Source organism: Delphinapterus leucas, chromosome 15, assembly GCF_059928025.1.
Source record: "Delphinapterus leucas isolate spDelLeu-1000000601 "Yukka" chromosome 15, BTC_Dleu_Yukka2, whole genome shotgun sequence".
Taxonomy (NCBI): domain Eukaryota; kingdom Metazoa; phylum Chordata; class Mammalia; order Artiodactyla; family Monodontidae; genus Delphinapterus; species Delphinapterus leucas.
The window spans coordinates 16,534,979-16,551,194 of record NC_143143.1 but is presented as its reverse complement, the minus strand read 5'-3'; the positions used below and the strand labels follow the sequence as shown (position 1 = coordinate 16,551,194).

At 48.0% G+C, this 16,216-nt stretch overlaps 1 protein-coding gene and 1 long non-coding RNA gene across 2 annotated transcripts; one reads left to right on the top strand and one right to left on the bottom strand.

Moving 5' to 3' along the window:
* Nucleotides 1-7,619: 7,619 nt before the first annotated feature.
* On the bottom strand, nt 7,620-8,839 carry NUPR1 (nuclear protein 1, transcriptional regulator). Its single transcript, XM_022588386.3, has 3 exons — nt 8,614-8,839; nt 8,060-8,209; nt 7,620-7,727 (listed from the first exon to the last, which is right to left on the bottom strand). Exons 1-2 carry the CDS (start codon nt 8,723-8,725, stop codon nt 8,073-8,075), a joined length of 249 nt encoding a protein of 82 aa, XP_022444094.1. The 5' UTR covers nt 8,726-8,839; the 3' UTR covers nt 7,620-7,727; nt 8,060-8,072.
* LOC149747400 (uncharacterized) lies at nt 7,655-14,824 on the top strand. Its single transcript, XR_016387787.1, has 3 exons — nt 7,655-8,221; nt 10,291-10,446; nt 10,760-14,824. It is a non-coding gene; the product is annotated as an uncharacterized LOC149747400 (long non-coding RNA).
* Nucleotides 14,825-16,216: the final 1,392 nt, after the last annotated feature.

Below are 16,216 nucleotides of genomic sequence, written 5' to 3'. Positions count from 1 at the left end.
GCACCACCAGGGAAGCCCTAATATTTTAATCTACAAATCAAGGTGGAGTTTTCCCCCCCTTCCTTTACACTCATCCCATTACTGAGGGAGGACATTCATGGCTACAGTAAAAGGATGTCACTGAATTTTCCTTTTTAGTTCAACAGCCTTAGGGGACTCAAGGCACAGAGAATCACGAGGACACAATAGCAAGGTGGATGGGGTGGGGAGTGGGCAAATTTTAAAATACTCCCCAAGTCAAGGAGGAAGGAGGAATTTGGAAAGGACACAGAGAGATCTTAGAACAGATGTGTCCTTAAGAAAGGGTGCCTGTGTCCTGCCTGTCCTGAAGAGTTTGGTGAGATCTGAGGATGGAAGGAACTGTACCCCGTTTTCCAGGTGAACAGACCTCAGCTGTGCCTCTACACCCCAGTGTGACACAAAGGCTGTGTGAGGTGGCCCAGAGCACACAGACCAAGAGGAGGGGCTGTGTGGGCTGACAGTAAAGAACAGACAGAAAGGGGGCTTCCCTGGTGGTGCAGTGGTAAAGAGTCCGCCTGCCAATGCAGGGGACACAGGTTCGAGTCCTGGTCCGGGAAGATCCCACATGCTGCGGAGCAACTAAGCCCGTGTGCCACAACTACTGAGCCTGCGCTCTAGAGCCCGTGCCCCGTGCAACAAGAGAAGCCACCACAATGAGAAGCCCGTGCACCGCAATGAAGAGTAGCCCCCGCTCACCCCAACTAGAGAAAGCCCGCGCGCAGCAATGAAAACCCAACGTAGCCAAGAAAAAAAAAAAACAGACAGAAAGGACAGGAAGGCAGAGGGGGGACGTCTTGGCAGATGCCAGTGTACAGAGGATGTCAAGGCCAAGAGGATCCATGCCCCTTCTTAACTCTGCTACTGGGAGCCCTGGGAAAAGGAGAGATAAAAACACAAACTGACCCCTTCAAACACCTGCCGCCAGCAGAAAAGGAATAGGAAATATCAATTCAATTAAACAACAGACAGATCACATTTCTTGCACACCTGGCCCATGTTTCTGTATCCTTGTTTTAACAGCGCACTCACATGATGCTTCCTATGCATTTCACAGCATTAACCCAACCACAGCAACAATCCTATATTGAATGTTATTGGCACTCCTATTTTACACCAGGGGAAACGGTTGCATAGAAAGGTCAGGTAACTAGCCCAAGGTCGGACAGAGATGGTAAGAGAGCTGGAACTTGAACCCATGGAGTCTGGGCCCGGAGCCCACGCTGTCTGCTGCCACTGTGCTGCCCTTTTAAGGTTTTTTTCGGGTACCCTGCTAAGTGCTTGAAAAACACAGTTTCCTTGCATTCTCAAAACCATTCCGGGAGGTGCGAATTCCCTGGCGGTCCAGTGGTTAGGACTCCAGGCTTTTGCTGCTTTCACTGCTGAGGGCCCGGGCCCAGGTTCAATCCCTGGTCAGGGAACTAAGATCCCGCAAGCCGCAGAAAAACCAAAAAACAGACAACAGCAACAACAATAAAACACCATTCTGGGAGGTGAGTGTTTACAGATGAGGAAATTAAGATGCAGGGTAAACAATAACTTGTCCCAGGTCACAGCCAAGTTTGCAGGCCGGATCTGGACATGGGTCTGGGGGACTCTAAGGCTGGTCCAGTCACTATGGCTGTGTAACAAACCATCCCCAAACATAATGGTGTGAAACAACCATTTAATTATGCTCCCAGTTTCTGCAGGTTGGGAATTGGAGGCGGCTTGTCTCTGCTGCACAATATCTCAGGCCTCACCTGGGAAGATTCAGTTGCTGGAGGTGACTTGACGGCTGGGACTGGACCCACCTGCAGGCTCCCTTCACACACGTGTCTGGAGGTTGGGGATGGCTTTCAGCTGGGACTTCAGCTGGACCGAAGGCCAGAACAACAACAATATGTGACCTTTCTATATCATCTTTCATGTGTGCTTATCTTGGACTTCCTCACAGCAGGGTGGCTGGGGTCCAAGAACCACCGGGAGCAAGGTAGAAGCGCATGGTGTTTCATGAAAGCACCACTTCCGCTGTCCTCTGTCAGTCGAGAGGACATGGTCGTAGAAGTCCTCCCACGTTCAGAAGGAAGAGACATAGTCCCGTGTCTCCCATTTGATGGAGGGGAGGTCAAGGGCGTACTGTAAGGAGAGCATGTGGGGTGGGAACTCTTGCTGTGACCATCTTTCATAAATGCAATTCTCAAACTTCACTGCAAGCTCAAATCATGTTTCAAAGTCCCAGTGCCCAAGCTATACCCCAGACCAGTGAAATCAGAATCAGGGAGAGGGAGCCAGGAAGCAATATTTTCTTTAACGTCTGGGTAATTACAATGAGGCCGTCTCCCATGTATGCAAAGCTCCTGGCACAGTGTTTGGCTCGTGAGCAACTGTTTTTTTTTTTTTCCCCAAGTGTAAACACCTATGACTTTTTTTTTTTTTTGCGATACGCGGGCCTCTCACTGTTGTGGCCTCTCCCGTTGCAGAGCACAGGCTCCGGACGCGCAGGCCCAGCGGCCATGGCTCACGGGCCCAGCCGCTCCACGGCATGTGGGATCTTCACAGACCGGGGCACGAACCCGTATCCTCTGCATTGGCAGGCAGACTCTCAACCACTGCGCCACCAGGGAAGCCCACACCTATGACTCTTAATAGACAAAGTTGTCATAGATAATGCACAGGTGGACTTAAAGTTTTAGTTAGGTGTTTCTTTTTACAGTTATTTTCTAATTATGACATGTGGCTGTGGGCTTCCTTTTTTGGTGGTTATGTAGTTTCTTTTAAAATACATTTAAGTAAAAAAGGTAAGAAGGTAACTTTTTAAATGCTAAGTAAATAGAGACTTCCCTGGTGATACAGTGGTTAAGAATCCGCCTGCCAATGCAGGGGACATGGGTTCGAGCTCTGGTCCCGGAAGATCCCACAGGTGGAGCAACTAAGCCTGTGTGCCACAACTACTGAGCCTGTGCTCTAGACCCCATGAGCCACAACTACTGAAGCCTGTGTGCCTGGATCCTGTGCTCTGCAACGAGAAGCCCCCACAATGAGAAGCCCGTGCACCGCAACGAGAAGTGGCCCCTGCTGGCTACAACTAGAGAAAGCACGTACTCAGCAACAAAGACCCAAAGGAGCCAAAAAAATAAAAAAAAAAGAAGTTGAAAAAATGACAACTTTAATTAACATTCTCTCCTTGTGCGTATATGTACATACAAATTGTTCAAAACAGAATATGAGACGTCATCAGAATCCTTAACCGGAAATAGTTAATCTTTAAAAAAATAAATAAAATGTTAAGTAAATAATGATGTAGCTTGAATGCACATAGGGTAGAAATCACAAAAGTGCTGTGTGAATGGTAAAGCTGGGAAACCCCTGAGGCAGGTAATCAATAATGGTATCTAGGACTATGACTTATTAGTATCACCTTTAAAAAGTGCTGGTTGAGGGGGCTTCCCTGGTGGCGCAGTGGTTGAGAGTTCGCCTGCCGATGCAGGGGACACGGGTTCGTGCCCCGGTCCGGGAAGATCCCACATGCCACGGAGCGGCTGGGCCCGTGAGCCATGGCCGCTGAGCCTGCTCGTCCGGAGCCTGTGTTCCGCAACGGGAGAGGCCACAACAGTGAGAGGCCCGCGTACCACAAACAAAACATAAAAAAAGTGCTGGTTGAAAATCAACTTTGGGTGATTCTGAAATTTTAAAAAATAGACATCTGAGAGCTGGCCTCTGGAGTGGGCGGATGAGGACAAGCACGGAAAGCACATAAAGGAGCCAGGAATCCTTTGGATTGTGGCAACCTGATGGAAAATTCCCATAAGCCCCTGGGGGGAAAGAGAGGTCAATCAGCTCTCCAGTTCTCACGAGAGACCCAAGAAATTGGGGAAACACGTATTACATACAACCAGGAAATGACAAAGAAAAGAATGGAACAGAAGAGGGAGGTTCTGGAGGGTTCTCATCCTGATGGGGTCCCTAGTCTTCATGTAGTTTAAGCCAGGCCCAGGCCCCTGCACCCTGAGCCATGATTTCCCCTTCCGCAAAGGAGAAAGAGTGCGGCTCTACAGATCTGAACATTCTGTAATTCCAAGAATGGTCTGGTTCCTGGAACAGCCACTTAAAGGCCTCCCAGGCAGAGGCTGTGCCAGGGAAGGCCAAGGCCAGGGAAGGCCAATCAGAGGCCAGGAGTGAGGGGTGATGTGTGGAGCCTCCTGGCAAGTGTCAAAGGACCCATTACCCAGGGACTGGCCACGTCCAGCTAGAGACACAACACTCCCCAGCCTGTTCTCTCCTTTGAAGTTGACAGAAGAGAGGATAGTCTCAGCAATTGACAGGTGGGGAAACTGAGGCTCACACTGGAGTAGTTGACTAGAAATTAACTAGCATCTAGAATTCTTCATTGTCAGTACATAGTTCTTCTCAGGCATGTAGTCAAAAAAGGGTGCAACCCAAACTTTGAAAATCAGACAGACCTGATTTTTTTTTTATAAATATATTTATTTATTTTTGGCTGCGTTGGGTCTTCGCTGCTGAGTGCGGGCTTTCTCTAGTTGCAGCGAGTCGGGGCTACTCTTTGTTGTGGTATGCGACCTTCTCATTGTGGTGGCTTCTCTTGTTGCAGAGCACGGGCTCTAGGCGCACGGGCTTCAGTAGTTGTGGCACGCGGGCTCAGTAGTTGTGGCGCACGGGCTTAGTTGCTCCGCAGCATGTGGTACCTTCCCGGACCAGGGCTTGAACCCATGTCCCCTGAATTGGCAGCTGGATTCTTAACCACTGCGCCACCAGGGAAGCCCCAGACCAGATTTTAAAAGTCCCAGCTTCTGCAGGTTGCAGCTGTGAGACTTTGGTGAAATTACTTAACTTCTCTGAACCTCGGTTTTCTGGTCTGTAAAATGGGATCAATAATCCTATGCCTATTGGGTTATTGTAAGGGTTAAATGGGTTAATGTCTATAAAACACATGTCACAGAGTAGTAGCCCAATGCATGGGAGCTGTTGCTATGATTTTCTGAAGCTGATGCACAGATCTGTCCTGGGCAGAGAGCTACTGCCCAGTGATGCTCCTGCCATTTGCCTCCTGAGTTCAAGAGCTGACACTAACCCTAAGGCCTGGTTCCAATCCTATCAGGGTCCCATTTGTCCCTCCTTGCATGCATGCCTTCAGCCAGGTCCTGGTAATAGAGTAGGCATCCAATAAACCTTAACTGAACGAATAAATAATCTCTCATGGAAAGAGGGGTTTGAGGGAAAGTCTGAAGGAGCTGTATGCCAAAATGACTGTGAGATTCTGGTCGTAGTTTTGCTGTGGGTGCCATCCCAGAGAAGGTCTCTCCCTGGGGTGGAGGGGAGGAGTCAGATGGTGGAGGGCAAGTAGGAGAAGACTTTGAAGAGCTGAGCCTTGCAGGATGGGTGGGATTAAAAGCATCTCAGACAGAAAGGACCAGAAAACAGAAGCTTGCTCAAGGGGCAGGTGGGAGAATCAGATTTCAGTTCACATTAAGGAGTGACTCTGAGAAGGAATCAGGCAACACAAAGGCGGCAATTTTCCTACCCCTAGTGGTGTTCAAGCAAGCAGAGAGTATCCCAGCGTGAAGTGGGGTGAGGTTGGACTAGATGCCTTTTAACGTCCTTCCCAAGTCAGAGATTCTGAGACTGTTACTAGGTTGGACTCAGGGGAAGCTGATGGATAAAGGCTCTTAAAAGTTCAAGCTATGCATCTGTTACTGCTCCAACAGCTGCCTTATTCCTCTGTCCATATTCTTGCGTCCCTAAGAACAATTAACTCCAAGTTTTGCAGCCCAGAAAGGGATGGGAGAAAAAGAAAAAGGCTATGCCCAGGTCTAGACTGAGGGCCACCCTTTACCTCTTGTTGCTTGCTAGTTTTTTTCTGATATTCACTGTCTCCTGCTTCCTTCAGTAATAAAACCCTGCCCTCCCTCAGTTTTGCCTGGCACGTGGCTAAGTAGTTAAATACTACATGTCCCAACCTCTCCTGTAGTTGGGCGTGGTTATGTGTTTAAATTCTGAGCAGATGTGATGTGTTCTGCTTTTAGGTTATGGCCTTAAAAATAAATTAGTGTGGGCTTCCCCGGTGGTGCAGTGGTTAAGAATCCGCTTGCCAAAGCAGGGGACACGGGTTCGAGCCCCGGTCCAGGAAGAATCCCACATGCCGCGGAGCAACTAAGCCAAAATAAATAAATAAATTAGTGTGGCCTCCCCTGGTCCCTTCCCCACTCCATTTACGTACGCTGAATGCAGATGAGATGGCAGGTACTGGAGGAGCTAGGTCGGACCACAAAGTGGTAGCCATGTTTTAAGGATGGCAGAAAAATGAGCCAGAAGTAGCTGGAATTCCTGCCACAATGGAGCTGCCATTTTAGCCCGGGAGTACTGACCCTTGGAGCTGTTATGTAACAGAGAAAGAACTTTCTATCCTGTTTCGTTTGAGTCATTTCAGCAACCTAAGTCTCTACCTCAATCAATATATCCTCTCAGCTCCCATCACACCTCTTATTTGCTCCACATTCTTCTGGAAGTCTGGCTCCAAGACTGACAACACTAGATAAGACTCTTCCTCCTCAGGTGACTTTCCAGAACCCTGTCCTGGCAAAAACCCCCTTGGCAAACGGACCCATCTCACACTTGAGGACAATAAGGATCCTTGAATTTGAGTCCTGAATAACTTGGGGCAAATCCCTTAATTTTTTTTCTTTTATAAATTTATTTATTTTATTTATTTATTTTTGGCTGCGTTGGGTCTTCGCTGCTGAGTGCGGGCTTTCTCTAGTTGCAGCGAGTGGGGGCTACTCTTTCGCAATGCTCAGGCTTCTCATTGTGGTGGCTTCTCTTGTTGCAGAGCAGGGGCTCTAGGCGCATGGGCTTCTGTAGTTGTGGTACGCAGGCTCAGTACCTATGGTGCATGGGCTTAGTTGCTCTGCAGCACGTGGGATCTTCCTGGACCAGGGCTCAAACCCGTGTTCACTGAATTTGCAGGCGGATTCTTAACCACCGCGCCACCAGGGAAGCCCCTCCCTTAATGTTTTAAATCTCAGTTTTTGCCATTTTGCAGATGGCATCAATAAATAACATTCACTTCAAAGGGTGGTTTTATATAAATACAAGATAAACAACAAGATTGTTATTCCGAAAATGGAGAGAAGCTGGGGAGGGGCTTGTTTCATGGGCAGCATTACAAAGAAACAGAGGAAATTCCCTTGCACCTCATAAGAAACCACAGAAACATATGCACCAAAACACATGTATACAAAAAAAAAAAAAATGCTCACCTCTACGGCCATACAAAATTAGAAACGCCCCTTCCCAGACACACAACCAAAATAAACACTCACCAAAATGCTCTCATTGGTTCATGCAAATGCAGACACTTGCTGGCAGAAATGTGCACCCAAAAAGCCACACAAAGAGAGAGGACAAAAACACACACACAGGCTGCAGCTGCTGTACTTTGTTTATTGTCGCTGTCACCCTGGGGAGCTCCGGTTTCTTCTTTCTTTTTGAGGGGTACCTTCATGATTCTGCCTCTCTCTATTCTCTGCCTCTTGTTCCCCATCTTGTTTTTTTTCTGGGGCTGGGGCTGCTTCGTTGGTGGCCCTTCGGAACCTCAGTCAGGTGGGCTAAGTCCTGGGGGCGGGGGCAAGCAGGCCTGGATCCCGCCCCCAGGGGCTGGTTCCTCGCAGTTCTGTCTCCGTCGCTGTGGGGTGTCCGTGCTCTAACTTCATCTGGGGGAAGGAAAGCAGGTGGTGAAAGCACAGAGGCCTGGGTTCTAATTCTGCCTCTCCTGCTCACTTGCTCCGTGACTCTAGAGAAGGACCCTACCCTCTCTGGGCCTCAGTTTCCCTCTTTGTAAACCAAATTTTGCTCCAGTTGGAAAGGGTCTGTTTCTCCCTTTGCTCTGGTCACTAGGAAACTCAAAAGTCTCTCTCATTGTATTCCATGTTGAGACAACAATTCTTGGATCCCTCCTCCCACCCAACCTTGCCCATTCAGGCCTGTCCTTTCCAGGCAGAGAGACCTCTACTGGTGCTGCGGACAGGGCCCCCTGACGCCTTACCTCGAGTTCTGTCTCAGGGCCGTGCCCCTCGCTTTTTCCGCTCCGTGTTCTGGAGCTTGGTCACCAGCTTCCTCTCGTGCCCACCAGGGCTGTGACGGTTGGTATTGGCGGCGGCTTCTCTCTTGGTGCGACCTTTCCGGCCTCCCACTCCTGGGAACCGAGGTGAGAGGCGGTGGTGAGGTGGGCAGAGGGGTGAGCCGCAGGGGGTCCAGAGGGCAGGGATGGAAAGAGCTCGGGTTAAAGTCGGGAGGCTGGGGGGCATCACCATGTAGATTTAGGGCAGTCGTTGTCCCTGTTTCCCCGTCTATGGAATGATGTTGCTGCTCTAATATTCTAGGAGTGCGTGTGGTCCCAGGGCTGAGTAGGACAGAGCTCACTGGATGAGGGGTTAGAAGGGGGTGACTTGAGGGGTCAAGGGAACAGGCTGGAGAAGGGTGATGTATGGGCAGGAGCCCAAGGAGGGATCCTAGTTTGGGAAGGGGGGTGGTCAGGCCATTTGTGAGGGTGGGCATTGGAGACGGAAGGACCAGGAAGGTGGCAGGACCAGGCCTTACCCAGGTAAGAATGAGCCAGGCTGTAGAGGTCATACTCATCCAGGTTGGGGTCTTCATCCTCTGGGCCTGGGGGCTGCCTGGACGGGCTGGCTGCTCTCGGGATGGTGGCCATGATGTCTGTCTCTGTCTCTGTCTCTGTCTCTGTCTCTCTCTCTCTCTCTCTCTCTCTCTCGTCTTCTAAAGCTTTGTTTGTGTCTGCTTTGCTGACACCTCCCAATTCACTGGCCCCAACTTACAAGGCCACAGTCTCCTCCTCGGCCCACAGTCTGGCTCCAACCCCTCAGGCCCTGTCTGATGCAATCTGACCTTTTCCCAGAACCCAGCCCAGTAAACATCAGTCAGAGAGGGGAAAGAGTCGGTCCTGTGAGTCCCAGCTCCCCTTGCCCCCCTCCCTCTCACTGGGGCTCGCCCAGCTGGGTATTTTTCCACTGAGGAGATCCCCGCCCCTCGGGGGTGGGGGGAGGTAAGAGGCAGGGTCTGGGCATAAACAGCCCTTGGGATGGAGGGCCGCAGGGAACTGAGGGCCTTACCTGGCTGACTCCTTCCTATCCATCTCCTGCCTTCTGCCACATGCCCCTCCTGGGCTGGGGTCATAGCCGCACAGCTGACCCTCACCCCCACCCACTTCTGGCTCAGACTCAGGACCGTGGTGGCAGAACATGGAGTGAAGAATGAGCTGGGACAGGGTACAACACACTCTGTGTTGTGTCATTGGTTCTCACCCCGATCACACCCAACCCAACTTTTTTATAAGAAACACCTTGGAACCCCCCCTTAACATCCTGAAATGGGGGTCCCTAGGTAATCTCCCACTCCTGAGAGGGAGGCTAGCAGAGTGGTTAAGCTGATTCTGGAGCCAGATGCCCTGTATTCAAACCCTTGATCCATTACATGCTGTGTGACCCTGGACAAGTCACTTTACCTCTCTGTGCCTCAGTTTTTTCCTCTATAAACTGCAGATGATAATAATTGTATCTACCTCATAGATTTGGGGAGAGGATCAAATGAGATAATCCATGGCATGGCATCTGCAACAGTGCCTGCTACAGTGTAAGCTGCACTGTGTGAGTTGAGCACATAGTTTCCAAACAATTCAATATAATGCCCTCCCTGTAATGTAAAGGAGACGTAGAGGAGATTAATTTAAAATAAAATAATATGTATTTCAAACCATAGATATACTGAGGTAGAAGACATTGTGAAGTAAACAGATGTTTGTGCTAATTTAATATGAATTAAAAGAAGGGGTTTGGATAAGAAACATGGAAAAGTGGAATTTTCCTCTTTTGCCTGAAGGACCTGACTGTGTGGGTCACGTTGACCCAGAGAGGCCACACCCTGGGCTGCCCACTCATGCTTCAGCTGAGGTTTCAGCACCAGGGGCAGGGAAGGAAGCAGGCACAACATTCCACTTTTTTTTTTTTTTTTAAACTCTGTGGTTTCCAGTGCAAGAGGACCTTCTCAGCCCAGGGCAGGTGTTAATTCCCTGCTCACATTCCCACTTTGCTGTGAGCCCATCGAAACACTGTTTCATCTCAATGTTACCTAAACTCCATTCTTCCCGGAATAATAACCCAGTAATAACCCGGTCTCGTCCTCTGCAGAACAAGAAGCGTCACTTCGACTTGCTCTTCTCGCTGGCCTGAGCCAGAATTAAATTCAGCCTCTGTTTTCCAGATTTGGGTGATCTGTGAGTTCTTTAACGCCCAGGAAATGAAAGTGAATAAAAACAGAATGGGGATAATAATAAAAGGCCAGATGATAAGAGAAAGAGGAAAATAACCATAACTTAAACAAAAGTAACAAACACACTGGAACTTCCCTGGTGGTCCGGTGAGTAAGACTCCGGGATCTCAATGCCGGGGCCCTGGGTTTGCGATCCCTGGTCAGGGAACTAGATCCCGCATACCGAAACTAAGAGTCTGCATGCTGCAACTAAGACCTGGTGCAGCCAGAAAGAAAAACAAAAATCAACCCCCAAAATACAAACAGACCAGGCAATTTAAGGTGGAGAAATTAGGAAATACGGAGTTCTTGCAAAGTAGTGGGCTTTACCACTAAATGTAGTAGCAAAATCATTCCCTCTAGCATGACATGAGATGGGGTGGGGTCGGCTCACTGAAATAAATTTTTTTTTTTTTAATAGCTTCGTGAATGTCTAGCAGGACAGTCAGACGTCGTACGGGATGTGGGACAATTCTGTGTGCGACCGACTGTCCTGCTCCGACCTGAGATCATTGTGACTACGGAGAACACGCCCACAAATTCCCGAGCTACCTCTAGGGGACGGTCTTTCACTCATTCACTTCTGCCACCAGGACTCCGGGTTACCAGCTGCGAGATCCTGAGCCCACTTATTTTTTTTTAATTTTTTTAATTTTTTTGCAGTATGCGGGCCTCTCACTGTTGTGGTCTCTCCCGTTGCGGAGCACAGGCTCCGGACGCGCAGGCCCAGCGGCCATGGCTCACGGGCCCAGCCGCTCCGCAGCATGTGGGCCCTTCCCGGACCGGGGCGTGCCCTGCATCGGCAGGCGTACTCTTCACCACTGCGCCACCAGGGAAGCCCCTGAGCCCACTTCTGAGCTTCAGTCTGCTCATCTGTAAAGGGAGAACGGCAACAGCCCCTGGTATGTGAAAGGGCCTCCTCCAGACCCGGCCCGCGGTATACTGCTATTTCCCCCAGTCTTCAAATAAAGAAAACCGAGGCTCAGATAGTGACTTGCTCAAGGTCACACGGCTGGTGAGTGGTGAAGGATTCCTCCCCCGGTCTACCTGACCCTAGTTCCGGGGCTCGTTCTAAGTCAGCACAGCTGACCAAACACTGGCAAAAGTTTGACAGCTGTGTGTATGGAGGCATCTGTCAGGGTTTCCTCCTTCCTCCCTTCCTCCCAAACAGTCAGTGCTTGCTTGGGACCAGGCCAGGTACTGAAGATACACCGAACTACACACTGCGCCCTCTGGAAGCTCTGGGGGAGGTGGGTCTTCAGCAAGATTAGTGCACATTCCTATCCAGAATACCATGCATCCCCTCAGTACATTACCCTTTCATTTTACTTTCTCCAGGGCATTCAGTTATTACTAATCAAAAATCTCTTTTTTATTTGTTTACTTCTCTATGATTTGTCCCCACTAGAATACAATCACTGGTTTAGTTTAGTTAGCAGTTAAAGGAGTAAGCTCTGGGACTTCCCTCGTGGTCCAATGGCTAAGATTCCACACTCCCAGTGCGGGAGGCCGGGGTTCAATCCCTGGCCGGGGAACTAAGATCCCACAAACGGCAAGTAGAGAGCCCATGTGCCACAACAAAGACCCAGCGCAGCTAAAATAAATAAATAAATAAAATAAAATAATAAAAAAATAAAGGAGTAGGCTCTGAAGCGGGACTGCCTGGGTCCAAACTTTGGTTCTACCAATTGTATGCCCTTAGACAAGTTATTTAGCCTCTCTGTGCCTCGGTTTCCTCATTTGTAAAATGAGATTAATAATTGTACCTACCTAGGAGGATTGCTGTGAGGATTAAGGGACCAGTTTTTATAAAGGCTTAGCACAGTACCTAGATCACAGTAAGCGTTAAATAATGTTAGCTATCATTATCATTATTCATGATAGCAGGAATCTTGTCTACCTTATCCCTGATGCCTGGCACACAGTCAGCGCTCAATAAATGACTAGTTGAATACATAGAGCTATGCTGAGACCAATATTGGTTTTTCAACTTCCAGATGCTCTGTTCTGAAGAAACAGAGAGGTCCAATCCTAGTCCCACAGAGGACTGTGAAGACACACGACTGTCCTTCATGGAGCCAGGAAAGAAGGTCACTCTGGCCTTGATCGTGCACGTGCTGGAAGAATGAAGTCTAGACCCTAGGGGGAGGGGCAGGCAGGGGAGGATAACCCAAGAGAGAAGGGACTTTGGGGAACCCATCAGCTGGACCTATAGGACCCAAAAGATGACTCATTGGGAAAAGTCAGGAGGTGTGTTTTCCATTCCCTTGCCTCCAGGTGTGGTTAGGCCATTAACCATAGGCCAGCCACAAGGAAGTTTATTTTCTTTCTGCTTATGACTATACCTTCGTGACATTCCAGGAGATTGCCAAGCATGCCTATTACAACCCAGTATGATCAGCCTGGAGTAAACACAGGGGGCTGGGGGAGCTCTCCAGAGGGCACCTAACCCAGCAGGGCATGGGGTGGGGCAGGAGGAGGGTGTTGTGAGAGGATCAGGGCAGACTTCCTGGAGGCAGTGAAGCTTGAACAAGAACCACTGTGAGAAAGACAGCAAGACATGCCCAACTCCAGGAGTTAAACCATTCAAGTCGGGAAATCCTGGATAGCCTGAGGGATGTGCAGAAGTCTTTGGCTCGAAGGATCAGGAGCGTCCCTTGAAGGCAGGATATGTCATCAAGGTGAGTTGGTGACATCACTGTATACCAAGGGGACTCAAGAAGCTTCAATGAGGTGAAACAAGATACCTCTGTATGACCTTATAGTCCCAAGTCCAGAGAAACCCTCAAGCTTGGCTGCTGTGCTTGGAATTATTCTTGACTGTGTGATAACCTCACCTTGAGTATAAATGGATGCAATATTGATAAAAATGTTAAATGTACATACCCCCTGAGAAGTCTCCTATGGAAATGCTCCCAGGTCTTCCCTGGTGGCACAGTGGTTAAGAATCTGCCTGCCAACACAGGGGACACGGGTTGGAGCCCTGGTCCGGGAAGATCCCACATGCCGCGCAGCAACTAAGCCCACGAGCCACAACTACTGAGCCCACGTCCTGCAGCTACTGAAGCCCGCGCGCCTAGAGCCCGTGCTCTGCAACAAGAGAAGCTACCACAACGAGAAGCCCGCGCACCGCAACGAAGAGTAGCCCCCGCTCGCCACAGCCAGAGAAAGCCCGCGCGCAGCAACAAAGACCCAACGCAGCCAAAATAAATAAATAAATTTATTAAAAAAAAAAAAAAAAAGAAATGCTCCCAGCCTTGTTTGTAGAGTGAAAAACAGGAAACAAATTAAGTGTCCATCGGTATGCAATTGATCAACACCCTTCTGTGAAATATTCTGTAGCCATTAAAAAAAACAAGCTATATCTCTAGCCCTGATGAGAAAGTTGTCCATAAATCATTGTTAAATGAAAAAAGTAGTCTACAGAACATCATGTATACTATAATCCAAAATTTTGCATTACATTTATTGAAATAATAGAGATAATGAGTAATACATTGTTGTCAGCATAATACAGGTGTCACACATTTCTCCTGGTAACTAAGGAAGATACATGACCAGATAAAACAATAATAGAAGACTTTAGAATAAGAAATTCTATTACTGGAAGTCTCCCTAGAGATCAGCAAACCCAACCCCATTTAACAGATGAGGAAGGAAGGACCAGAGAGGCTGACATTCTTCACTCTACATATGTTAGGGCATTAACCATATGCCAGGCACTTGCTTGGTGCTGGGACATAAAAGCAGAACATGGTACCCACACCCAACTAGCTCATAGACAGGCTAGTGTCCAACATGGTCCCATGCAGTGTAATAAGTAATGCGAGAAAAGCACATTCAAGCTGCAAGGTGCACCTAATCCAGACTTGTGAGTAACTCCCAGAGAAGGTCATGTGTTAGCTTACTGGAAAGGATGAGCAGAAGTCAGATGGACCAGGAGATCGTGGAACAGTGTCCCAGGAAAGTCAAAGCGGGGAAAGTGTAGTGCATTTAGTTAACCAAAGGAGTTGGAGTACAAGGGAGTTTTAGTTCTTGATTTAGGAGACAATAGTCCCCTGTTTCCCAGTTCAGTGCTATTTTTTTTATTTTTATTTTTTTTGCGGTACACGGGCCTCTCACTGTTGTGGCCTCTCCCGTTGCAGAGCACAGGCTCCAGACATGCAGGCTCAGCGGCCATGGCTCACGGGCCCAGCTGCTCCGCGGCATGTGCGATCTTCCCGGACCGGGGCACGAACCCGTGTCCCCTGCATTGGCAGGCGGACTCTCAACCACTGCGCCACCAGGGAAGCCCTCAGTGCTACTTTTTAAGTACTACCTGTCTCTCTAAGTCTATTGACAAATATATGATGATTCAGCCCATCTGTCAATTTTCTCACATAAAGAAAATAAAACACACATAGCTCATGCTTACCCAGGTGTAGACGTTAAGATTTTCCAAACCCTGTTGCTTAAAATGTCTTTTTATTTTATTTTTAAATTTATTTTATTGAGGTATAGTTGATTTACAATGTTATGTCAGTTTCTGGTATACGACAAAGTGATTCAGTTATTTATATACATATATTCATTTTCATATTCTTTTCCATTATGGTTTATTACAGGATACTGAATATAGTTCCCTGTGCTATAGAGTAGGACCTTGTTGTTTATCCATTCTATATATAATAATTTGCATCTGCTAATCCCAAACTCCCAATCCATGCCCCCCACCCGCCTTGGCAACCACAAGTCTGTCTCTATGTCTGTAAGTCTGTTTCTGTCTCTGTTTTGTAGATAAGTTAGTTTGGGTCATTTTTTAAAAAAATATTTATTTAAAAAAGTTTTTGCCTATGTCTCTTAGTTGCGGCACACTGGATATTTGTTGTGGCATGTGGGCTCTTTGTTGTGACTCACGGGCTTCTCTCTAGTTGTGGTGTGCTGGTTGGTTTCCTGTCTCTAGTTGAGGCGCGCAGGCTTAGTTGCCCTGAGGCATGTGGGATCTTAGTTCCCCGACCAGGGATCGAACCCACGTCCACTTCATTGGAAGGCGGATTCTTTACAACTGGACCACCAGGAGGTCCCTGGGTCATATTTTAGATTCCACATGTAAGTGATGTTATATGGTATTTGTCTTTCGCTATCTGACTTACTTCACTTAGTATAATATGGTAATCTCTAGGTCCATCCATGTTGCTGCAGACAGCATTATTTCATTCTTTTTTACAGCTGAGTAGCATTCCATTGTGAAGCATTCCATTGTGAGATATATATATATATATATATATATATATACATCACATCTTCTTTATCCATTCATCTGTCGATGGGACACTTAGGTTGTTTCCATGTCTTATTGTGAATAGTGCTGCTATGAACATAAGGGTGCTTGTATCTTTTCAAATTAGAGCTTTGTCTGGATATATGCCCAGGAGTGGGATTGCCGGATCATATGGCAACTTTGCTTTTAGTTTTTTGAGGAACCTCCATACTGTTCTCCATAGTGGCTGTACCAATTTACATTCCCACCAACAGTGTAGGAGGGTCCCCTTTTCTCCACATCCTCTCCAGCACCTATTGTTTGTGGACTTTTTAATGATGACCATTCTGACTGGTGTGGTACCAGAGGCGCCTCATTGTAGTTTTGATTTGCCTGAAATGTCTTTTTAGAGGAATAATCACTTCATAGTATAGATTTCCATTTAAGTTAAAATTTTTATATCAATCAGGTCGTGCCATAGAGCTCTTAAATGTGGAAGGGACGATAAGGGGTCACTTTGTCAGTGACGGGAGGGGGCAATGGGAGCAGCCTGACACTCTGGTGCAGTCAATAAAGAGGTCATTGTCTGTGAACTGACCTAAATCATCTACTTTTTTTTTTTAAATTTATTTTTGGCTG